General features: G+C 41.1%; 1 protein-coding gene across 1 annotated transcript; it reads left to right on the plus strand.

Moving 5' to 3' along the window:
• The first annotated feature begins 1,352 nt into the window (after positions 1-1,352).
• Positions 1,353-23,341, plus strand: LOC108699589 (SLAM family member 9-like). The gene is made up of 8 exons (XM_041573548.1): positions 1,353-1,535; positions 3,291-3,605; positions 6,370-6,639; positions 8,957-9,061; positions 17,117-17,224; positions 20,314-20,426; positions 21,112-21,227; positions 23,200-23,341. Exons 1-7 carry the CDS (start codon positions 1,481-1,483, stop codon positions 21,202-21,204), a joined length of 1,059 nt encoding a protein of 352 aa, XP_041429482.1. The 5' UTR covers positions 1,353-1,480; the 3' UTR covers positions 21,205-21,227; positions 23,200-23,341.
• Positions 23,342-26,130: the final 2,789 nt, after the last annotated feature.

Consider the following 26,130-nt stretch of genomic DNA (forward strand, 5'->3'; position numbering starts at 1 on the left):
CTTGGGCTCTAGTGTGGGCAGGGCCATGGGGCCCTGAAAATTTTGTTGTACGGAGCCCCGTGATTTCTAATGGCGGCCCTGGACCCATTAATCATGTTTATTGACCGATTGGTCACCTCTGCTCCTGGACATAGGGCCCTGCCAACAAGTAGTAGGGAAACAAAAACCATGTGGATATATGGCCACACCCCTGAAATGCAGAGCCATGCCCATTATACTAAAACTCCACCCACAATCCACCTAAACGTGGTCCTATCTTGCACAATCCCTGTCCTTAGCAATCTAAGAATCATGCTTTTATGTATTTTGAAATCCCCTCTGCCATGGGACCTCTGACTCCAGTAACCTCTGTACCTCTGTGATGGGGGAGCTGGGTACCTAACAAAATGCCTGTTCCCCAATGACTTAAAGGGGTGGTTTACCTTTAAGTTAAATTTCAGTATGTTATAGAATAGCTAATTCTATGCAACTTTTCAACTGGCCTTCCTTTTTTCTTTATTATAGTTTTTGAATTATTTGCCTTCTTCTTTGACCCTTTTGACTCTTTCCAGCTTTCAAATGGGGGTGATCTAAAAAAAAAAAAAGAAATATTCTGAAAGGCTACAAACGTATTGTTATTCCTCCTTTTAGTTACTCATTTTTCTATCTTTCGTTAGCTTTCTGTGTTTCATTATCCAGAATTCTCCCGTAGACTTGTACTTGATCCCAACTAAGATATAATTAATCCTTATTGGGGGCAAAACCAGCCTATTGGGGTTATTTAATGTTTACATGATTTTCTAGCAGACTTAAGGTATGAAGATCCAAATTACAGAATGATCTATTATACAGAAAGCCCCAGGTCCCAAGCATTCTGGATAACAGGTCCCATACCTGTACAAATTGATGCATTGTTGCTTGGGTAATTTGGACCCTAGCTACTAGAAACTGCAAACTGGAGAGCTGCTGAATGAAAAGGTAATTAAATAAAAACCCACAAATAATAAAAAATGAAAACCAATTAGAAATTGTCTCAGAACATCACTCTCTACATCATACTAAAAGTTTATTCAAAGGCGAACAACCCCTTTATGGTTTTGTTGTCCTTTAATACTATATACTCTCAGAAGTTAATTGTCCATAATAATCCATTGATGTCGTTTTCATCCCTTTCAGTTTCATTCTGTAAACGACCCAAGGGATTATCTGGGGCCGGGGGTCCCCCCGCGTGGCTATTTTTCCTGTCCATTTATTAATCCAGGCACCCTATGGATTCAGTGTTTACTTACCTTATGACTCACGCTCTTTACTAAAGGCTTCCACAATCATTTCATATAAAAAAAAGTATTTCCTCTTGTTATGTTATTGGGGGAACTAGGATGTGGCAAGAATAAAAGAAACATTTTTTTAACTATGCAGAGTGGAACGTTTTTGTTTTGCTTACAGGAAAAGCCTATATAAATGTTCAGATCTCAGAGTCAGAGCAGTGTCATCCACAGTCATGTGTTGCTTCACCGACTGCCTCCTCCTCCTCCTCCTCCTGTCCCTAGACTATGGTAAGTGCCATTATCGGTTTCTAACAGTGACCACAATGGGCTGGAGATGTTATTTGTATTTTATCTGACAAGCGATAAGTAGGGATAGCAGGGCGGACTTATTCCAGTAGTTACAGGAGCTGAGATCCAAAAGCTTTTTGGTCTAAAGCCCTGAAGAACACAGATGTTTTTCTAAGGGCTAATTGTCTAACTATAGATTTATGAGGGTAATTTTGGTCTTAGACTGTACTGTACGGGGGTATGGCTTATTGTGTGCCCAGAACATTCATACTCTGTATATTTGTATTTGTACTTATGTGAAGAGATATTATATTGGCTCTAGGGATGTGCAGGTCGAGAATTTCTCGACCAGCACCCGACCCTAACCCGCCCGCTCTCTACCCGCATCTGACCCGGCCCGCTGCTCCCCTTTATTTATAGACCTGCGGCCGCCCCGCAGTGACGTCACAAAAGGGGCAGGGCAGGCGGAAGTCTATAAATTCTGGCGCCGGAAGCCGGCAATACTAGGTCACGGGTGGGGAGAGAAGGAGAAGAGCTCGACCCGCACCCGCCCACGACCCGCGCATTTTGTCCAGGGGTCGGCCCGAAACCCGCCCGACCCCAGGTAGACCCATGGGTCCCGTGGGCCTTGGGTCGGCCCGCACATCACTAATTGGCTCCCTATGACCCACTCAGCTCAATAATCTCTTTAAGGGGCCACTGTACCATTAAATTGTCCAACAGAGTTGTACTTTGTACAGCAGAAGCACGGGTAGTGTTTTAATGGGATCTCTCTGTACAGACTATGAGCAAACTGAGGGGGCTGTTCCTGCTGAATTGTGCTTAGTACAGGGGAATACCTATGCTGCCACAGTTTTATGGGATCTCTCTGTACAGACTATAAGCAAACTTAGGGGACTGTTCCTGCTGAATTGTGCTTAGTACAGTGAATACCTATGCTGCCATAGTTGTATGGTCTCTCTGTACAGACTATGAGCAAATTTAGGGGGCTGTTCCTGCTGAATTGTGCTTAGTACAGGGAATACCTATGCTGCCATAGTTTTATGGGATCTCTCTGTACAGACTATGAGCAAACTTAGGGGGCTGTTCCTGCTGAATTGTGCTTAGTACAGGGGAATACCTATGCTGCCATAGTTTTAAGGGATCTCTCTGTACAGATTATGAGCAAATTTAGGGGCTGTTCCTGCTGAATATATAGATATATGGGATTTAGGCATTCTATATTTTGCCCCTTTATTTCTGAGGCTTTCATGAAACCCACTTCATTTTAAACTCCATAAAAGAATCACACTGAAGTTCTATCTTGTTATGGAAATCCATTACTTGACTGTCCATGCAGTAATATGGCAATGCAACCCACTGCATCAAATCTGGGATTCATTTTTCAAGGTCAATTGAAGCCGGTATTGTAAAATTCAAAACCGAATTGAATAATGGAGGAAAGCTGCAATAGGCTTCCACCACTAGAAGCTCTTCTGAGCCAAAAGCAATGGATGGGTGGCCACCTTGAAAATTTAGGTTGGGAACATATATGTTCTCCTTGACATTCCTCGATGTTTGTCCTAAAGATCCATAATTCAGAGTGAATATTTTGGATATATAGTAGGATAGCTAAAGAGACATAACCATGTTAGTAGATAAGGGGACCAAATGTTGACCCATAAAGGAGGCTGTAACCAAAACATTTTTTTCCAACTATCCAGAGTCCTGCAAAGTGGTTCTAACTGAGCTTTTTCTGTTCTTTCTCCCTTAAAGGTTGCACTAGTTACAATGGACAGGACAACGAGTACAAGACAATAAAGGGAACCATTGGCAAGCCTCTCGATCTTCCTTATAACATCACCAATCAGACGCATTGGCTGAAGAAATTTATAGACAAAGGCAGGACCAAAATATTACAGTATGATCCAAAGAACCAACCCGTTTCCGCTGAAAATCAATTCACATTCAATGCCAAGAAGATGGAATTCAAGATTTTGAAGGTGCGGAGAGAGCACGAGGGACATTATATTATTATAGAGGATGGACCTACAGAATTTGATATTGCCAAATTTCACATAAAAGTTTACGGTAAGTTTATATATGTTGTATTCACAAGATGATATGAGTAGGTGGTATTGAGAAATTGGTGTTGACTGGAGGAAATGTTGATTGGGAAAAGAATGTAGGGGGCCCAGATCTGACCTGCACAAGCACCAATGGGCTTCTAGTCTGTCAGATTGCTCCATAATAAGTCAAACATACCACTGAAGCTAGATTCCTTGTGCCTGGCCGAACCGAATCCTTAAAATCATGTGACTTTTCGTCACAAAACAAGGAAGTAAAAAAATTTATTTTTTATCTTTCCCTCCCCCTCAACTTAGGGTTCGGATTCGGTTCGGTATTTGGCTGAATCTTTTACGAAAGATTCAGGGGTTCGGCCGAATCCAAAAGGATGGATGGAAAGGATGTCTCTCATTATAAATATCAAATATCAAATAATCCAAATTTTTCAAAATGATTTCCTTTTTCTCTGTAATAAAACAGTAGCTTGAACTTGATCCCAACTAAGATAGAATTAATCCTTATTGGAAGCAAAACCAGCCTATTGGGTTTATTTAATGTTTACATGATTTTCTAGTAGTCTTAAAGGAAAACTATACCCCCCAAACAATGTAGGTCTCTATTAAAAGATACTGAGTAAAACAGCTCATGTGTAAAACCCTGCTTCATGTAAATGAACCATTATCATAATAATATACTTTTTTAGTAGTATGTGCCATTGGGTAATCATAAATAGAGAATTGCCATTTTAAAAAATAAGGGCCGCCCCCTGAGATCCTAAGATTCACTGTGCACACATACAAACCACATGTAAGGTCACATGAGCCAATTAACAGACAGAGTTCTGCCTTTTGCTTCCTCACTTCTTCCTGTTACAGTTAGTGTTGTAGTATTTCTGGTCAGGTGATCTCTGAGGCAGCACAGATAGAGTCACGAAATGGTGGTTCAAGGCAAGAGATGTAAAAGGGCAATATTTATGTAAATATATATTCCAGTTTGGTAAGATTCTTTAATATGTCATTTAATTTGATATGAACTATCTGTTGCTTAAGTATTCATTTTGGGGGTATAGTTTTCCTTTAAAGGGAAAAAACATTTTTTTCAAAATGAATTGGTTAATAGTGCTGCTCCAGCAGAATTCTGCACTGAAATCCTTTTCTCAAAAGAGCAAACAGATTTTTTTATATTCAATTTTGAAATCTGACATGGGGCTAGACATATTGGCAATTTCCCAGCTGCCCCAAGTTATGTGACTTGTGCTCTGATAAACTTCAATCACTCTTTACTGCTGTACTGCAAGTTGGAGTAATATCTCCCCCTCCCTCCCCCCCCAGCAGCCAAACAAAAGAACAATGGGAAGGTAACCAGATAACAGCTCCCTAACACAAGATAACAGCTGCCTGGTAGATCTAAGAACAACACTCAATAGTAAAAACCCATGTCCCACTGAGACACATTCAGTTACATTGAAAAGGAAAAACAGCAGCTTGCCAGAAAGCATTTCTCTCCTAAAGTGCAGGCACAAGTCACATGACTGGGGGCAGTGTAGTATATTTGCATTATGCAGGAGGATTATCTGTGGACTGAGAATCTAATTGTCTATCTTGCAAGGACCAAACATGGAGATGCTTCAGTTTCCCTGTTTAGTCTATTTAAGTTCAAGAAATTACAAAAAAACATCGTTTTTTTCATGATTAAAATAATATATAAAAAGTAAGTTCAGCACCCGCCCTATTCATTGCACTCAAGTGGCACAACAGGGTCTGCTGTTCCTTTAAGCAGTGTGTTTGTTAAGGGATAGAAACGGTGTGCAAAAGAGTGTGTTTGATACAACTGAAGGGGGGGGTCTTGTTTACGTCAGGAAGTGCATGCGGATTCCTGTACATGAAACCACATAAAGGGGTTTTGTTAATATTAGAAAAAACTTTTTCTGAAAACCACATGAGTGGGCAGGTTCTATCAGGGGTAGAATTATTTGGTTTTGCTGTTCATTTTAAATTCACTCATTACTGAATGTTCAAACGCGGGTTACACATAGCGACAGCCGAATCTGACCCCTTTCACTTTGCCAAAAATTCTTGAAATGACAAAAAATTTGCCAGACTCAATGGTCAAAGGACGGTTCTTCGTGCAAATTTTTTTTTTTAAACCACACGGGTCTAGAGTCTATGGGCATTTTTTGGGTGGCCAAACGCAGCAAAATATTTAGTTCTTCTCTACTTGCACAAACTATCTACTAACAAGTGTTTTCATTCTATGAATTTTCCTACTGATTGTTGCGCCATATTGATATGCTCTCATTCATTTATTTTCTACAGTGTATTATTATTTGTCTTGCTTACATTGGGGCTTTGGCACACTAATGTGTAGTTGATGTGTTTGATTCGGGCTGCCACATTTTGGATCGGATACTGGACCTGTGTTGCATGATCAGGGTCGAACTGGAGCATTGAAGGCCCACTGGGGTTGCAAAACCAAAGGCCCTTCTGGCAGTCCCTGGGGGGCCCTCCTGACCTACAAAGCCAACCCCCAGAATGCTGCCATGATCGCAGAGCAACAGCAGCTCTTTATGAGACAGCCATGAGAGCCAGGGCCCACCAGGTTTTTTCCTGGTATCCCGCCGGCCCAGTCCGACCCTGTGCATGATCCAAAGTCAGACTTCCCAATGGGTATAATTCTCATTCATCACGGTAGAGCCCTTCAATATAGAATCTTCGTTTTTATCTTATTGAGATTGCCAGTCCACTTATTGAGCTTTGTGTATCTAACACGACAATATCACCTGTTACAGAACCGATTACCAATGTATCGATTAGGCAGACGGAAAACCCTATGAATGACAGCTGCCTGATCACTCTCAACTGTACAACGCTGGGAGGAGATGATGTGATGTACAACTGGACCCGAAACCAGGAATATTTACAGCACAACAGCAGCATTTTAGAAATCACTCTAACACCCAACAGTGCCAACATCTCCTATACCTGCAGAGCAACCAATCCAGTCAGTCAGGGCTTTGCCTCCATCATCCCCCTGGAATCCAGATGCAACATTAACCCAGGTAATGGGGTTCTTCAGTTCCTGGCACAGGCATCAACTCTACATAACAAGGGTTCTACAGGAGAATTTATATAGTATATATAGGGCACCTTGACTAGTGAGAGCCACCCCTGCCCCCCTACTGTTCATGCCCTTATTTTTCCATTGTATTTAATTGTATTTCCATAAACCGATTTGATCCAAGAAGTCACTTTTGGTCTCCAGAATATGTTCTCGCCCTGGACTGTGACTGAGGGGCCATGTGACCTATACTTTACACCTGCACGGACCACATATATTGCAGAGTATTGCTTGCCATTATGGAGGAATTATGGGGAAAGTTGCATTGTGTGTAGAAATCATTGATATTTTGTACAGCATTAGAAAATGAAACCTATTGCCTTGCGGGCTGCTAAAACCACCATTCTTCTGCCATAAAGATCACCAGAAGGCAATGAGCCATCTCTTCCTTCCTTCATTGAGGTTATTTGAAATTTCTTTGTTCCTCCTCTTTATATACAGACACATAGCCTGGGCCTTACACATGAATTTCCAACAAGACATTAACACACGTGGATTAAAATCTTTTTTTTTCTTTAACTTAAGAATACAAGGGCTCATAAATGATCTCTAGGCACAAAATGGCAGCCCTGTAAATCACATTCATGATTGATAGTGCCTACTTAGATAAACATGGTGCCTATGTTGTGCCCGTAGGTGCTTCCAAGATAGACCACGTTTAAATCGCATGTAAACACTATTTCTGATACTACACCCCCAGGAAAACCCAACTTGCACCTTACTTACCATAATGGGATATTCAGTTCTTAATTATAGTAGAGGCCCTACCTGATTGGAAGCCACACCGTCAGTTACCGACACAAACCTTTTATTAAAACAGTTCATTCTTTGTAGAGGAAGGAACATAACAATTCATTTGACGTATTTATATTCTTAGTTATAGTTTCTCACTTCCTACAATTCAGAGAGGAGCTCATAATCATTTAATAGTGACAATTCAGTTTATTATATTCTTGCCAATTTTACATCATTATTTGGACAGAGGTGCTATGCAAGTTCATCCTATAGGCACAAACAAAGGCTTTTTTAATCTTATCAAAAATGAATCCTCCCATAAATGCCTCTCTCGGCAGGGAATTCCATAATCCGACAGCCCTTGAAGCAAATAACAAGATGATGACAAAATCTCCTTTTCTCTTGTCTCAGCAAATATTTTCTTGGTACCTCTACTGCCACCATCTTCTGCCACAAAGAACATTTGTAATACTTAAGCCTTCAAAAAAGAGAGATATTCCTATTTTGAACATTTAGTGGGTTATGTGATAAAAGGCATTAAGTTTGCCCAGAGGCAATAACCCATAGCTACCAATGAGCAGGTAGCATTTATTGATCACCTGTTTTTTACATATGGGTGTAAAAGACCCTAAACACACAGGTTAATATCATGGCTGTTGGGGAAAAGGTTTACCTACAGACAGCTGGTTAAATCTAGCTAGAGTTTACATTTATTTAGTGGTACAGAAACAAAGATATGTGCCAGCCTAACCCCTTCCTGCGTCGTGAAGCTGCACATAGAGGCTTTAAAAGGACTTTTAAAAAAAAAAAAGCCCAATATCCGCCCTGGCGCAGGCACCAAATGCAAATCTTTTATTGCTTACCAATGCGAAAATAGCAGAAGCGAGGGTTATCTCTGAGCCAATTAATTTAAAATAACAATTGTTCTCAGTCTAATAATATGATGTCCTTATCCTCTCCCCAAATTATATTTCTTTATAGCAATTCATAGGTGTCAGGCTTACCAGGCTAGAATTCCCTGAGTTGAATCCTGTACAATTTTTGAATGGTGCCAGCACTACATGCCCACTATTGGAACAAATGATCATTTAACAGTGCTGTGCATAATGTATCCATTGCCACCTTTAGTCAATGACAGTTGATAAAGCCGAGGGAATAAAGTGCACAAACCCATTACCCTGGGATTTCATGGAAAGTCAGCTTGTTGGTGGTAAGGACAGGGTCTCGCTATGGCTTACGTCCATCACCATTCCCATGTCTGAATGGTGCACAAGTTGGGGTGCAGGAGGGGGGATGGCACTCTTACCCCTCATCAATACAGCACCATAATGGAGGGCACAAACCTGTGACAATTTGTTAACCAGGATGGCGAGTGCAAAAAAAAAAAAATGGCACATTCATCCTTTTTTTGCCCACTAATTTCCAAGTTGTAAATGAAGGTAACAGTAATGTTAAGGCAGGGTAATTGTAAGGTTATGTATGTTGCAAGATTACATTTTGATACTCTGTCTTTTTTTCAATAGAGGAGAGACAGGACATAATCATAATTTCGGTTGGTGCAATTCTATTGGTCGTTCTTATGCTGATATTACTTACTGTCATGTACATATATCGGCCAAAAGAGAAAGGTAAATAAATGTGGGTGTGTCGTTTTGTCGTTTGTGTCTAACCTAGTATTTGATACTGATAAATTAAAGTGGTCATTTCATGTTTTTATGAAGTAACCTATAGAAACCAATTAGTATTCGGGATTATTATCTGTTTGAAAAAGACCTGGTGCTAACTGTGCAACCATAGTTGGATTTTAATGATGGCTTGGCAATGCTTAACCTCCCCAAACCTACACCAATGAATGTTCTACAACAGAAACGACGTACTATACATAGACTTGGCACTGTATTTATCCTGCAGTGTGTTCTGGGGTATTATACATGGAATTGGCACTGTATTTATCCTTCAATGTGGTCTAGGGTATTAAACATGAAACTGGCACTGAATTCATCCTGCAATGTGTTCTGGGGTATTATACATGGAATTGGCAATGTATTTATTCCGCTGTGAGTTCTGGGGTATTATATATGGAATTGGCAATGTATTTATCCTGCCGTGTGTTCTGGGGTATTATACATGGAATTGGCACTGTATTTATCCTGCAGTGTGTTCCTGGGGTATTATACATGGAATTGGCACTGTATTTATCCTGCAGTGTGTTCTGGGGTATTATATATGGAATTGGCACTGTATTTATCCTGCCGTGTGTTCCTGGGTATTATACATGGAATTGGCACTGTATTTATCTTGCTTGTGTTCTGGTTTATTATAAATGGAATTGGCACTGTACTTATCCTTCCGCGTGTTCTGGGGTATTATACATGGAATTGGCACTGTATTTACCCTGCAGTGTGTTCTGGGGTATTATATATGGAATTGGCACTGTATTTATCCTGCTGTGTGTTCTGGGGTATTATACATGGAATTGGCACTGTATTTTTCCCACTGTATGTTCTGGGGTATTATACATGGAATTGGCACTGTATTTATCCTGCAGTGTGTTCTGGGGTATTATACATGGAATTGGCACTGTATTTATCTTGCGTGTGTTCTGGTTTATTATAAATGGAATTGGCACTGTATTTATCCTTCTGCGTGTTCTGGGGTATTATACATGGAATTGGCACTGTATTTACCCTGCAGTGTGTTCTGGGGTATTATATATGGAATTGGCACTGAATTCATCCTGCAGTGTGTTCTAGGATATTATACATGGAATTGGCACTGTATTTATCCTGCCGTGTGTTCCTGGGTATTATACATTGAATTGGCACTGTATTTATCTTGCGTGTGTTCAGGTTTATTATAAATGGAATTGGCACTGTATTTATCCTTCCGCGTGTTCTGGGGTATTATACATGGAATTGGCACTGTATTTACCCTGCAGTGTGTTCTGGGGTATTATATATGGAATTGGCACTGTATTTATCCTGCCGTGTGTTCCTGGGTATTATACATGGAATTGGCACTGTATTTATCTTGCGTGTGTTCTGGTTTATTATATATGGAATTGGCACTGTATTTATCCTTCCGCGTGTTCTGGGGTATTATACATGGAATTGGCACTGTATTTACCCTGCAGTGTGTTCTGGGGTATTATATATGGAATTGGCACTGTATTTATCCTGCTGTGTGTTCTGGGGTATTATACATGGAATTGGCACTGTATTTTTCCCACTGTGTGTTCTGGGGTATTATACATGGAATTGGCACTGTATTTATCCTGCAGTGTGTTCTGGGGTATTATACATGGAATTGGCACTGTATTTATCTTGCGTGTGTTCTGGTTTATTATAAATGGAATTGGCACTGTATTTATCCTTCTGCGTGTTCTGGGGTATTATACATTGTACAGGACTCCAGGGGTGGGTCCTGGACAGCAGGTATATTTCCCCTTTATTCAGGTACCTGGAAGGTGCACAGCAGGGCTAATTACTGCATCAGTGCAGCAGTTAAGAGAGCCCTGAGAGTTCAGGAGGGGGGTTGGTAGACACACGTGAGGTCTGCAAGAGAGAAGTGTGTTTGGAAACTGCTCTCCTGACTGGGAACCAAAAGCTTTGCAAGGCTAGGTGAGCCTGATCCCTGAATGGGAATATGAACTGTTTTCTTTCAATTCTGATGTGCATGAAAGTGATTGTTACTTTATGCCGAAGACTATGTTTAAGTTGATTTACTTTACCTGCTGAGGATACAGCTTGCTTACGTTGTTAATGTTACCTGCTGAAGACACAGTTTGTTTGTTTGAACAAGGAATAAAAAGACATTTATTCTACTACTGTGTTGTGGCCGTAGTGCATGGGCGATCCCTCTCCCCCTGAACTTTACAACTGGTGCTCGGATGCGGGCAATTGCACTACAGAAAAGGCCAAAAAGGAAAATTTGCCGTTTAAAAACTGACATTTAAAGGACCAGGCTCCTGTTTATCATGGAGGAGTTGCTACGGCAAGTGGCCATGGCAACAGTGCAGTTGCAGCAAAGCATGGCAGCTCAGCAGAAAGCCACAGAAGTGCAACTGGCTGCACTCAGGGAAGCTACTACAGCTCAAGCCACTGCCCTGCGGGATTCTACAGAGGCACAGTCCAAAATGCTGGCTGAGGCAGTACAACAGCTAGCTCATGGGCGAGAATCAGAAGTGGTTAACCCTAACAGCCAGACAATAATAAGGGCAAGCCATTTCCTGCAAAAGATGATGCCCACAGATGATGTGGAAGCCTTTCTGATGACCTTTGAAAGGACTGCAGATCGGGAAGGATGGCCCCGAGACAAATGGGCTGGTCTCCTTGCCCCATTCCTGACTGGGGATCCACAGAAAGCATACTATGACCTTACCCCTGCAGACGCCCTCCACTATGACCGGCTCAAGGCAGAGATCCTTGCCCGTCTGGGAGTGACCACAGCAGTCAGGGCACAGAGGGTGTACAGCTGGAAGTATCTGAAAAATATTCCACCGAGGTCACAAATGTATGATTTAATACAGCTGGCAACAAAGTGGCTGCAGCCTGAGATACTCACCGGTCCACAGATGGTGGAACGCTTCGTGCTAGACCGGTTTCTGAGGTCGCTGCCAGTTGAACTACAGCGCTGGGTCAGTCATGGAGACCCGAAAACAGCGGACCGGCTGGTGGAGATGGTGGAGAGATACACCACAGTGGAGGAGCTACTACCCCCGACAAGTCATCTAGACCCCGCTCCAACCCGGGCTGCAAAGTTCACCTCCGCGGGAAAGAGTTCTTCGCAGAACCCTGGAACCAGCAACAAGATGTTATCCACTGTCCCTCCTGCAGTACAGCCAGGCCCCCCAACACCCCAGAAGTCTGGGGGTGTGCAGTGTTGGCGGTGCCAGGCATGGGGCCACATGCGGGCTCAGTGTCCCCTACAGGTGGAACCCATGCAGTGTGATGTCCTACGGAGAGTATCCTTTTATGCTCAGCCAGTTTGCATTGCAGGTCCTGATTTGCCAGAAGGATGTTTTGAATGTAAAGTGTATGTGAACGGTGTTTCTGGTAAAGCCCTGCTTGATTCAGGCAGTATGGTTACACTTGTACAAGGGAACGTGTCCAAGAAGATGCGTCAGGAAGCAAAAACTCTCAGTGTTGTTTGCATACACGGGGACACTCGGACATATCCACTACTGCCAGTGACAATTGCCACTGCTTCTGGCACCATTTCTCATGAGGTTGGTGTGGTAAAAAAATTGTTGCACCAGGTAATTCTTGGGCGAGACTTTCCATTGTTCTGGGAACTGTGGGGTAATGTACAAACTAAAGTGTCTGAACCAATACAGGTTATGATTGAAAACGACACTTCCACAGAACCCTTAAAAGAAGGGGATTGTGTGGAACTGCCAGAACAAAATGTGGTAAATCATGAAATTGAAAAAAGTGTTCCTGAGGGAAAGGTTGGGTCTGAGGACTCAAGTCTGGAGACTAAGGTAACCTCTGAGGGGGGGGAATTTTTCCCGTTACAGGTCATGCTTGGGGAGGATGATGAGGAAACATCCTCCCATCCTGTACTTCCAGACCTAGATGTTTCTAGGGAGCATTTAGTACTGCCCAGATGCGAGATCCTACTTTGGTACATGCCAGAGAACAAGTAGTGGTGATAAATGGGGCCCCACGAGAGCCTGAGCTTGATAAGCAATTTCCACATTTTGCAGTTAATGGTGACCTCCTGTACCGTGTCACTCAGGTCCGAAATGAGGTGGTTGAGCAGTTACTAGTTCCCCAGCCATTCAGAAAGATGGTACTGGACTTAGCCCATAATGATGTACTAGGGGGGCATTTGGGGGCTGAGAAAACAGAGGCACGTATAGCTGATCGGTTCTTCTGGCCTGGGTTGAAGGCAGAGGTAAAAAGATATTGCGCCTCCTGCCCCACATGCCAGTTGACTGCCCCTGGCCCCCACTTTCGAAGTCCTTTAGTACCACTCCCCATTATTGAAGTGCCATTTGAGCGAATTGCTATGGACCTGGTAGGTCCTTTGGTGAAGTCCGCTCGAGGACACCAATACATTTTGGTTATACTTGATTATGCTACCCGGTACCCTGAGGCTATTCCTTTACGGAATTCCTCATCCAAAACCATTGCTCGCGAACTATTTCATATGTTTACAAGGACAGGTTTTCCAAAAGAGGTCCTTACTGACCAAGGCACACCCTTTATGTCGAAGGTCATGGCCGACTTATGTAAGCTATTTCAAATTAAACAGCTAAGGACCTCTGTCTATCACCCACAAACAGATGGTCTGGTTGAGAGGTTTAACAAAACTCTGAAAACAATGCTAAAGAGGGTAGTACATAAGGATGGGAAGGACTGGGATTGCCTGCTTCCAGCTTTGCTTTTTGCCATTCGAGAAGTACCCCAATCTTCTACGGGATTCTCGCCCTTTGAATTGGTGTATGGGCGTCGACCCCGGGGGTTACTTGATTTGGTAAAAGAAACATGGGAGAGTGAGACCACCCCATATAGAAGTGTTGTAGAGCACATTGCCCAAATGCGGGAGAGAATTGCTAATGTAATGCCAATGGTGAAAGAGCATCTCCAAAAGGCACAAGAAACCCAAAGTAGGGTGTATAATCGGTCAGCCAAAATAAGACATTTCCAGGTAGGGGACAGAGTGGCTGTACTCATCCCTACAGTAGAGAGTAAGTTCCTAGCTAAGTGGCAAGGACCTTTTGAAGTTGTTGCAAAGGTAGGGGAGGTAGACTACAGGGTGCACCAACCAGGGAAAAGAAAACCCTACCAGATCTACCATGTTAATTTGCTAAAGCCCTGGAGAGATAGGGAAGCAGTGTCTGCTGGGGCTACTGCGAGCTTTGAAAGACAAAATAAGTTAAATACTATAAAAGTAGCTTCTTCCCTGTCAAGGTTTCAGACTCAACAAGTTAAGGAGTTTTGCAGAGGAACAAAGATGTTTTTTCTGAGTTACCTGGGCTTACCAATGTCATAGAGCATGATATAATTACTGAACCCAATGTGAAGGTGTGTGTAAAACCATATCGCATTCCTGAAGCTCGCAGACAGGCAGTTTCAGAGGAAATAATGAAAATGTTACAACTTGGTGTCATAGAAGAGTCACAGAGTGAGTGGTCAAGTCCAATTGTCCTAGTCCCCAAGCCCAATGGGACTATACGGTTTTGTAATGATTACAGGAAGTTGAATGAGGTATCCAAATTCGATGCCTACCCCTATGCCTCGGGTTGACGAACTCATTGAGAGGTTAGGACCAGCCAGGTATATCACCACCCTTGATCTTACTAAAGGGTATTGGCAAATACCTCTAACCCGAGAGGCAAGGGAGAAAACTGCCTTTTCTACCCCAGAGGGGCATTTTCAGTACAAGAGGATGCCATTTGGGCTACAGACTGCCCCCGCTACTTTTCAAAGGGCAATGGACAAATTATTGCGCCCTCATTTTAAGTACACCTCAGTCTACTTAGATGACATTGTAATTTCAGCACTGATTGGGAATCCCATCTGCCAAAAGTCCAGGCAGTGCTAGACTCTTTAAAAAAAGGTGGATTCACAGTAAATCCAGAGAAATGTGCCCTAGGGATGGAGGAAGCCCGATACTTAGGCTACATTGTAGGCAGGGGAATGGTAAAACCCCAATTCAATAAAGTAGAGGCAATTCTGAGTTGGCCACGGCCACTGACTAAGAGACAAGTAAGAGCCTTCTTGGGCATAGTGGGCTACTACAGACGGTTTGTGCCCAATTTTGCTACCTTGGCTGCCCCTTTGACAGACTTGACTCAGGGCAGGAAGTCTGTGATGATTAAGTGGAACGACAATGCAGAACAGGCTTTTAAAGAACTTAAGTCCGCATTGTGCCAACACCCCATTTTGGTAGCCCCTGACTTTAGTCGAGAGTTTATAGTACAGACAGATGCCTCCGATGTTGGCCTTGGGGCTGTACTTTCACAGGATATCAATGGGGAAGAACACCCGATAGCTTTCCTCAGTAGGAAGTTGACTCCTGCAGAGAAAAATTATGCAGTAGTCGAAAGGGAGTGCCTAGCAATAAAGTGGGCCCTGGACTCCTTGCGCTATTACCTTCTGGGAAGAAAATTTCGTTTGGTCTCAGACCATGCACCCTTGACTTGGATGAGAAAGAATAGAGAGGCCAATGCAAGGGTGACACGTTGGTTCTTAGCTCTCCAGGATTTCAGTTTTAATGTAGAACACAGACCTGGAAAGCTACACCAAAATGCAGATGCACTATCACGGGTACATTGTTTAGGAACCTGGTTTGCCTCCACCTCCGGATTGAGGCAGAGGGGGGGGATATGTACAGGACTCCAGGGGTGGGTCCTGGACAGCAGGTATATTTCCCCTTTATTCAGGTACCTGGAAGGTGCACAGCAGGGCTAATTACTGCATCAGTGCAGCAGTTAAGAGAGCCCTGAGAGTTCAGGAGGGGGGTTGGTAGACACACGTGAGGTCTGCAAGAGAGAAGTGTGTTTGGAAACTGCTCTCCTGACTGGGAACCAAAAGCTTTGCAAGGCTAGGTGAGCCTGATCCCTGAATGGGAATATGAACTGTTTTCTTTCAATTCTGATGTGCATGAAAGTGATTGTTACTTTATGCCGAAGACTATGTTTAAGTTGATTTACTTTACCTGCTGAGGATACAGCTTGCTTACGTTGTTAATGTTACCTGCTGAAGACACAGTTTGTTTGTTTGAACAAGGAATAAAAAGACATTTATTCTACTACTGTGTTGTGGCCGTAGTGCATGGGCGATCCCTCTCCCCCTGAACTTTACAACATGGAATTGGCACTGTATTTATCTTGCGTGTGTTCTGGTTTATTATAAATGGAATTGGCACTGTACTTATCCTTCCGCGTGTTCTGGGGTATTATAAATGGAATTGGCACTGTATTTACCCTGCAGTGTGTTCTGGGGTATTATACATGGAATTGGCACTGTATTTATCCTGCTGTGTGTTCTGGGGTATTATATATGGAATTGCACTGTATTTATCCTTCTGCGTGTTCTGGGGTATTATACATGGAATTGGCACTGTATTTATCCTGCTGTGTGTTCTGGGGTATTATGCATGGAATTGGCACTGTATTTATCTTGCGTGTGTTCTGGTTTATTATAAATGGAATTGGCACTGTATTTATCCCGCTGTGTGTTCTGGGGAATTATACATGGAATTGGCACTGTATTTTTCCCACTGTGTGTTCTGGGGTATTATACATGGAATTGGCACTGTATTTATCCTGCTGTGTGTTCTGGGGTATTATACATGGAATTGGCACTGTATTTATTCTGCTGTGTGTTCTGGGGTATTATACATGGAATTGGCACTGTATTTATCCTGCTGTGTGTTCTGGGGTATTATACATGGAATTGGCACTGTATTTATCCTGCTGTGAGTTCTGGGGTATTATACATGGAATTGACAATGTATCTATCCTGCCAGGAGTTCTGGGGTATTAAAATAATTAAGTGAAGCTCAATAATACCAAAGTAAGATATTTTATTAATCTGTTTATGAGTAAAATGGAATTAGCACTGTATTTGTCCTGTTTTGTGTTCTGAGGAAATATACATATAAATGGTCTTTTTTTACTGTGACAAAATCAGCAATTAATATCTGGTAACATGAACTGCTATTTCTATTAGGGTCATTTTCATTGGATCCACAAAGGTCATATCCAGTGCCAGAGCCGCATCCAGAACCAGAACCTGCGCAAAGAGAAATTACCACAATCTATTCCACTGTTCAGAAAGGTAAAGAAATGCTAATGTGTAGTTTTGTTATTTGTATCTAATCTAGTATCTGATAAATTAAAGTGACCATTTCATGGTTTTATGAAGTAACCTATAGCAACGAATTGGTATTCGGTTTTATCATCTGTTTAAAAGAGACCTGGTGCAAACTGTGCAACCACAATTGGATTTTAATTATGGGTTGGCAATGCTAAATCTCCCCAAACCTACACCAATGAATGTTCTACAACAGAAAGGAGGTATTATACTTAGAATTGTCACTGTATTTATCCTGCAGTGTGTTCTGGGGTATTATACATGGAATTGACACTGTATTTATCCCTCTGTGTGTTCTGGGGTATTATACATGGAATTGGCCCTGTATTTATCCTGCTGTGTGTTCTGGGGTATTATACATGGAATTGTCACTGTATTTATCCTGCAGTGTGTTCTGGGGTATTATACATGGAATTGGCACTGTATTTATCCTGCAGTGCGTTCTGGGGAATTATACATGGAATTGTCACTGTATTTATCCTGCTGTGTGTTCTGGGGTATTATACATGGAATTGGCACTGTATTTATCCTGCTGTGTGTTCTGGGGTATTATACATGGATTTGGCATTGTATTTATCCTGCTGTGTGTTCTGGGGAATTATACATGGATTTGGCATTGTATTTATCCTACAGTGTGTTCTGGGGTATTATACATGGAATTGGCACTGTATTTATCCTACAGTGTGTTCTGGGGTATTATACATGGAATTGGCACTGTATTTATCCTTCAATGTGGTCCAGGGTATTAAACATGAAACTGGCATTGAATTCATCCTGCAGTGTGTTTTGGGGTATTATACATGGAATTGGCACTGTATTTATCCTGCAGTGTGTTTTGGAGTATTATAAATGGAATTGGCACTGTATTTTTCTTGCCATGAGTTCTGTGATATCATTCATGGAGTGCCACCATATTTATCCTGCCATATGTTTGGGGTATTATACATGGAATTGGCACTGTATTTATCCTGCAGTGTGTTTTGGGGTATTATACATGGAATTGGCACTGTATTAATCCTGCTGTGTGTTCTGGGGTATTATACATGGAATTGGCACTGTATTTATCCTGCTGTGTGTTCTGGGGTATTATACATGGAATTGACACTGTATTTATCCTGCAGTGTGTTCTGGGGTATTATACATGGAATTGGCACTATATTTATCCTGCCATATGTTCAGGGTATTATAAATGGAATTAGCACTATAATTATCCTACAATCAAACAAACAAGTGATCCCTTTCCTAATATATATTTATTCTTAGACTGAAGCAGAGGTCTGACCTAAGTGCTGAATAATTCAATAATAAAGAAGAAGAGAAAGTACCGCGCTTACTCAATCTCACTCAGCAGTCGCTTATCTCAATTATTCCAATATCCTGATAATTCTACAATAGATATATTGACTTGTAATCCCACTGATTGTCTGGTAGCAATCACAGGAAATATAAATTATAAAGTGCAGTGCTATAATTTAACTGTTTTACCACTAAATCAATTATAACTTAAATTAATTAGGATTAAAGTGCAGTGCAATACAATTCATTCAATTAAATAAAGTAAAAAGGTTAAAACCATATAGTGATATGTCCACATTAGAATCAATTATACATCACAATGATTTATATCCTTCCCAATAGGGTGTTATTATTAGATGAATAATTAATATGCCCACATCCAATCAAACTTGAAAAATTAATTGAATAGGTTTAAAGTGCTCAGGTTTTAAGTATTAATCCTACTGTGTGTTCTGGGGTATTATACATGGAAATGGCACTGTATTTATCCTGCTGTGTGTTCTGGGGTGTTATACATGGAATTGGCACTGTATTTATCCTGCAGTGTGTTCTGGGGTATTATACATGGAATTGGAACTGTATTTATCCTGTAGTGTGTTTTTGGGGTATTATACATGGAATTGGCATTGTATTTATCCTGCTGTGTGTTCTGGGGTATTATACATGGAATTGGCACTGTATTTATCCTGCAATGTGTTATGGGTTATTATACATAGAATTGGCACTGTATTTATCCTGCAGTGTGTTCTGGGGTATTATACATGGAATTAGCACTGTATTTATCCTGCCGTGTGTTCTGTGGTATTATACATATGATTGGCACTGTATTTATCCTGTCATATGTTCTGGACAGGGCCGGAACTAGGGGTAGGCAGAAGAGGCAGCTGCCTAGGGCACAACAATTGGGGGCGCTGGGCAGCTACCTCTTCTTCTTCTCTTCCTACCCCTAGACTGGACCTGCTTCTAGACTTGTGCACGAATGCTATTACTGCGCCTCTAGGTGCATGCGTGTGCGAACACCTCTACTGCGCATGTGCGCGCAAACGCCTATACCAAACCGGCACATCCCCATGCCACTACCTCGCATGCGCGCGAAATCAGCTACTGCGCTTGACGGGGATGGGGGCGATCTGGCTGGCTGGTCTGCCTAGGGCGGCCAGCAAGCCTGGCCCGCCTCTGGTTCTGGGGTTTTATAAATGGAGTGGCATTATGTTTATCCTGCTGTGTGTTTGGGGTATTATACATGGAAATGGCACTGTATTTATCCTGCTGTGTGTTTCGGGTATTATACATGGAACTGGTAATGTATTTATCCTGCCATTTGTTCTGGGGTATTATACAGGGAATTAGCACTGTATTTATCCTGCAGTGTGTTCTGGGGTATAATACATGGAATTGGCACTGTATTTATCCTGCTGTGTGTTCTGGGGTATTATACATGGAATTGGCACTGTATTTATCCTGCTGTGTGTTCTGGGGTATTATACATGGAATTGGCATTGTATTTTTCCAGCAGTGTGTTCTGGGCTGTTATACATATGATTGGCACTGTATTTATCCTGTCATATGTTCTGGGGTATTATACATGGAGTGGCATTATGTTTATCCTGCAGTGTATTATGGGGTATTATACACGGAATTCTCACTGTATTTATCTTGCCACACGTTCTGAGGTAATATACATACAAATGGTCCTGGGATACTGTGACAAAATCAGCAATTAATATCTGTTAACATGAACTACTATTTTCTATTAGGATCATTTTCATTGGATCCACAAAGGCCACATCAAGTGCCGGAGCAGCTTCCAGAACCAGAACCTGTGCTAAAAGAAATTACCTCAATCTATTCAACTGTTCAGAAAGCACAGGTAGGCTTTGCCAGCACAAACACGTACACAGGAGGTCATTCAAACCCATTCATTATTGCTACCAATTTGTATCTTGGCTCCAGTAGCACTGTATATAGATACATTGCAGTGGTTCAATGTATAAAAATTCTGTATAAATTCATGCAGAAAACAGAAATGTCCCACTTCCCTAGAGCGGACTGGCTGTGTATATGCCCAGTGCACACATGAGTGCTTTGGGGTCCCAAACAGGTGACATACATGAAGTTAAAGGATAAGAGTAAATAGTTTGGAGGGAATTCTATACCGTGCATGGAACCGCTGTACATGAGAATGCCTACAACAGCTCTTTACATTGAATTTTAGAACTTTAGACCTTATAATAATGTGTAACCCGTTGCTATCTTAGGAACGATCAAAAACACTAAGATATTTCCGGGAAACGGAGACTGCCTTTTGCAGCATTTTCCTTTCCTTCAGTTCAGATGGTGCCAGAGATAAATAAACCCACCTCTTCCTGTTACTGATGGTTTATGATTATATAATGAGTTCTAATGAATTATTTTTTACATTAACTAATGCTATCATAAATGTTCCCCTGTTCGTTCAGCAATTCTGCAGAGAATCTAAAGGTATAGTTTCCCTTTAGGGATTTATGCAATAAATGTTTCCGATAATTCGCTTTTCACTATTTTGTTTGCTGAAGGCTCCAGTGTGTTCACCAACTGCAGAACAATGTACTATATATGAGCTTGCAGGTCCAGTGGGGAGTCATACACACCAGACCGCAGTTCCCTGAGAGAACCAGTGGCTTCAACTCATGTAAGAAACTTGTTCTATTCTATCGTAATTTGTCTGAAGAGAATCCAACAGTTATTTTATTTGAGGGTGAAGGTGCCAGGCTAATAGCAAAGGTGATGCCTCAGTAGAGTAAAGGTGTACCCCAGCAACCTCCCGCTATTAAGTGATGCTTGGTGTTGTTTTCAAAATAGCAACTTTATTTTTGATAATAGTGTCCCTTCAGTGATTCATACTTTGTCTTTAAAAAATTTTCTCCCTTGGTTTCCGATCATTGGGCATATAAAAGCCATAGAAATAGCAGAGGAGGGAGTGACACATCTCTGGGAATCAGTGAATGGGTTCAGTACCTGTAAGATCACCGACAATAACACAAACCAGACAACTTCAAAGCAAGAAAAATGCTGATGTTTGTGCTCAAACCCCGGAGTTCAGTGGAAATTCAGAATCATTATAAAGGGAGGGTTTCACTGACGAAGGTTCATTCAATCACCCCAACAGGTGGAAATAAAAACAACGAAAAATCGAGAGCAGAATATCTGAAAAAACTATATTTCTCAGGCCTCAAAATCTAAGTTAAAGGGATACTGTCATGGGAAAAAAACATTTTTCAAAATGAATCAGTTAATAGTGCTGCTCCAGCAGAATTCTTCACTGAAATCCATTTCTCAAAAGAGCAAACAGATTTTTTTTATATTCACTTTCGAAATCTGACATGGGGCTAGACATTTTGTCAATTTCCCAGCTGCCCCTGGTCATGTGACTTGTGCCTGCATTTTAGGAGAGAAATGCTTTCTGATAGGCTGCTGTTTTTCCTTTTCAATGTAACTGAATGTGTCTCAGTGGGACATGGGTTTTTACTATTGAGTGTTGTTCTTAGATCTACCAGGCAGCTGTTATCTTGTGTTAGGGAGCTGTTATCTGGTTACCTTCCCATTGTTCTTTTGTTTGGCTGCTGGGGGAGGGGGAGGGAGGGGTGATATCACTCCAACTTGCAGTACAGCAGTAAAGAGTGATCGAAGTTTATCAAAGCACAAGTCACATGACTTGGGGCAGCTGGGAAATTGACAATATGTCTAGCCCCATGTCAGATTTCAAAATTGAATATAAAAAAATCTGTTTGCCCTTTTGAGAAATGGATTTCAGTGAAGAATTCTGCTGGAGCAGCACTATTAACTGATTCATTTTGATTTTTTTTTTTCCCCCATGACAGTATCCCTTTAAAAGGGTGCATATAACAAGAATTAACTATAGTTTTATAGAACTTCTCTATACCCCATATAAAGCTCAGGGGAATCTGAAACAATGGATTGTGTGTGGAGTGTTCACAGAATTTAAGTGTGAGCCTTGGAGTAACACCAACCTTAAAAAAGGAAAGTTCTTTATAAAAACTAGAAACTAATAACTATAGTCAGGTAATGTGGCCAATTTGTTTCAATTCAACACCTAACTGAAGAACTGAAGAAATGACATGGTATGGTCCACATATTTTCTTCCAACTTCTGTTGAGGTTACACGAATATTTCCTTGTTGGCCCGTTGCCTATAGGAATGGATAGGTGATCTATTGGAAACCTCAAATGTGTAGCTGGATCATAGGATGTTCGACTGTTGCTTGGCCAATGGGGAGGTCACTTTATAGCCCTGAAATATTTGGGTTTGGAAAGGTTTCATGATTATAATATACCTGAGAAAATGCAATATCCCCTCTACACATGAGTGGAATGATATTCTGGGATTTGGGGGATACAGTAGACAGTAGAACAGGTTGAATACCTTTTTTAGTCAGTAAGACAACACAGAGGTTTTTGGTACTAGTACTCATGTTGGTCTTGCTGCTCTTGAAGTACTTGGGTTCTATTTGAGCCAATTTGGACATTAATGATTTATATTTACTCCATTAATAAATAGAATCTTTCATTTATATTAATACCCATACTAGTGAATTTTGTAAATTTTAGTAAATTCAGTTATCTATCCTGTCGTGTCTCTTACAGAAGTGGCTCTTTTAACAACACGCCCTGGACAAGACACAGAACCTTCCTTTTTCCTTCTGACATCAAAATCTCTTCCACTGAAGATTTTGGGCATCTGATCCCTTCTGATCCGGATTTACCCGATGACCTATAAGAACTGGACGTGAGGGAAAGAAATAGATTTAAATTACTGGATACTCGATATCCAAAAGATCAGCAGTGGTTGTTTAGGCACCAGGCCTGGAACTTGAGCACCTCTATAGAGTGCCTACTTGTGCGCGTCCTTGGCTTTAGTGCTTTACCCTCTGGCGTCCAACATACGCTCTGCCCTGTAGATTAACATACATTTGGGCACACCTCCCTTAAAAAATGGTATGGCAGCAAGATTCCAGTTGGCTTATACTGGACTTCTGTCATGTGGTTTTCGTCTGCCTCTACTGAGTTGTGTGGTGGTACCAGTAGGGGCAGTAGGAGGGACCTTAATTTATTCTACTGGGAGTTGAGTGCTTAATCTTATAACAATATACAGTATTGGACAAATCAGTAGTTACTGAGCCGCCCTGAGGTTGCCCTTGAGATGCCACCTCCCCACTCCACATCGCTAACCTTTCCTGTGCCAGAAGGGATCCAGGGAGGGCTCCATCACCAGTGCAGAGAGTATAATTGTGCTCTAGAAGAGGTCTCTTAGAGTTACCACAATTGTCTTTTTTTGCCAACTTAATCAAGTTGCTCACCTTTCCTCATGGCAGGAGCAACCCTGTACGGATGTATATATTCTGTTTAAATAGATAGGGGGAATTCCTATTTTTGGAGTAAAAGTGGTGGTAAATTGGTGTAAAATACTTTCTCCATATTCACAAACAGAAATCCGCCTAAATTCCAACTCAACCGCCACTTTTCATTTTTTAGTGAAAGAAACACAGTTTACAGACACTTTAATGAATTTGTCTTTCAAACGACATAAAAATGGGGCAAAAACAACATTTTTAGTCTACATTTACTCCCCACATTTTAAAAATGGAGTATAACTCTTCCCGGTGTTTCAGAACAATTCTAAGAATATTTGCTCTGCTTTGGTTCAGCCAATATTCATTTCACACCTCTTCTAGGTGCCCCATTGGGGAAGTATTATCATATTAATAGGGATTAGCATTTAATAGTCAGGGCGCAAATTTTTAAATTTCTGAGCCTATGATTAAGTGTTTGTTAACACGAAACGCTTAAGGCTATGGATACAATAAATTACTTTTCACCTTGAAAACCTTTGCCTGGTGGAAGTCTGCCTTTTTGAGTGTAAAACAAAAATACTAGTTGTAGCTTAATGAATGAGGCAATATTAGCAATTTGAGTGTATATATTATATATAAAGGAAAAATAAAGCTTTCCAGACATTTTTTTAGTTTTAGCAGCAGTATGACACTTGACTTAAGATAATAAAACATATTTCTGATACAAATCCCTATATTATCCAAAATAGCATTTCTGGTATTCAGACCCTTATATCTTGTTACAGAAGTGGAATTACACAAATATGTGGGCAGATTTAGAAAGCCCAGGTTACACTAATAAAAATGATATATCGTTTTTCCCCCAGAAATTCCAGTTTGATGGCTGACTGACAGGTTTAGTGAGAGCTAAAGAACAATTCAGAAAAAAAGTGGTTAAAATGTCGTGCAAAAGACAAAATCTGAAAAGTGTCTGTTTAAAAGACAAATTAACAAAAGTGAAGATAGAGGTTTGTGAATTTGGTGAAAAATCCAACATTTTTATCTCCACTTTTATTTTGTCTCAGTATCATCTTCACTTTTGTGAATTCTCCCCATTGAGTTTTTCCAAATGATGAAAATGAAAGAGTTCCTATTTCTGGGAAATCATTCACTCATTAAACCTTATGGAACATCATAATGTTTTAATTGTAGCTCGCAAAATAACGAATGAAGCCCGGGCGGAGGATTTTAATAACGCCATCTTCAAAATAACTTTAATGATTGGAGGCTCCCTTGTTTTAATCAGCTGGAGAAATATTTTGAGGAAGAAATGTGTATTTATGGATATATTTTCAATTTTCAATCCCAACTCTTTCAAACAAATGCAGCTAGAAAAGACGCCTGAAGCGTTACTTACCAACCACGTTGTGCCAGATACTTCACTTAAAAGCTGCTTCATCATTGCTACCTCATATGTTCTTTATAGAATTTTTAAGAGCCAAATATTTTTTTATTAAAATACTGTTTAATATCGTTGACCGTACAAATGGGTGACCCATTCTTACAAGCCAGCTCAATCTGACACTTGGGGATACAAAAAAATTCTTGATTTTTTTTTATAAAATCGGACTTTTAAAAAAATGATGAATTTTTCAGAATTTATTAAACCCCGAGGGCTAAAAAGCCCGAATATAAAAACACGGCATCTCAAACCTGTCGAGGTTGCATAAAAGTCAATGGGAACAGTCCCATTTATTTTTGGTTGTGTCGGGGGTTTCGGGCAATTTCACTATGTTTTTGGAGCTTTCAGGTGAAAACTCAGAAAAATTCAGAGATTTCGGGAAAAATTCACGAAAAAGTCATGAAAATTGGAGCTTTTCCCGCAAAGCAAATTTTCGGGAAAATGTTATAATAAATAAGCGTTAAAAACCTGAGCGGGTTAGATCGGAGTTTGTAGCAGTTGATATTGAGATAAATTTGGACCTTGATAAATAACCCCCTTAGTTTCCCTTCAGTTGGCAGTTATTCATTAGCCTGTGGCTCCTCCCAGTGCAAGGGTGCATAGGACTCAACCATCTTATTCATAATGCAGTGGCCAAGCTCAGGTCCAAAACAAGGGCAAGTATATTATTTGGGGACCCTTCTTTCAGCAACATCACTTATTGTTAAAAGGACCACTAGCAGGACAGTCCTTCTCCTTCCCCAGGCTTCCCTACTAGTGATGGGCGAATAAATTCGCCAGGCA

The sequence above is a fragment of the Xenopus laevis genome, chromosome 8L (genome assembly GCF_017654675.1).
Source record: "Xenopus laevis strain J_2021 chromosome 8L, Xenopus_laevis_v10.1, whole genome shotgun sequence".
Classification (NCBI taxonomy): domain Eukaryota; kingdom Metazoa; phylum Chordata; class Amphibia; order Anura; family Pipidae; genus Xenopus; species Xenopus laevis.

Excerpts from the sequence above, each read along its gene's own strand:
- LOC108699589 (XM_041573548.1), top strand. The coding sequence starts at position 1,481 with ATGTGTTGCTTCACCGACTGCCTCCTCCTCCTCCTCCTCCTGTCCCTA. Across the intron at positions 3,606-6,369 it reads ATTTCACATAAAAGTTTACG|AACCGATTACCAATGTATCG; the intron begins GTAAGTTTATAT and ends CACCTGTTACAG. Across the intron at positions 9,062-17,116 it reads ATATCGGCCAAAAGAGAAAG|GGTCATTTTCATTGGATCCA; the intron begins GTAAATAAATGT and ends TATTTCTATTAG.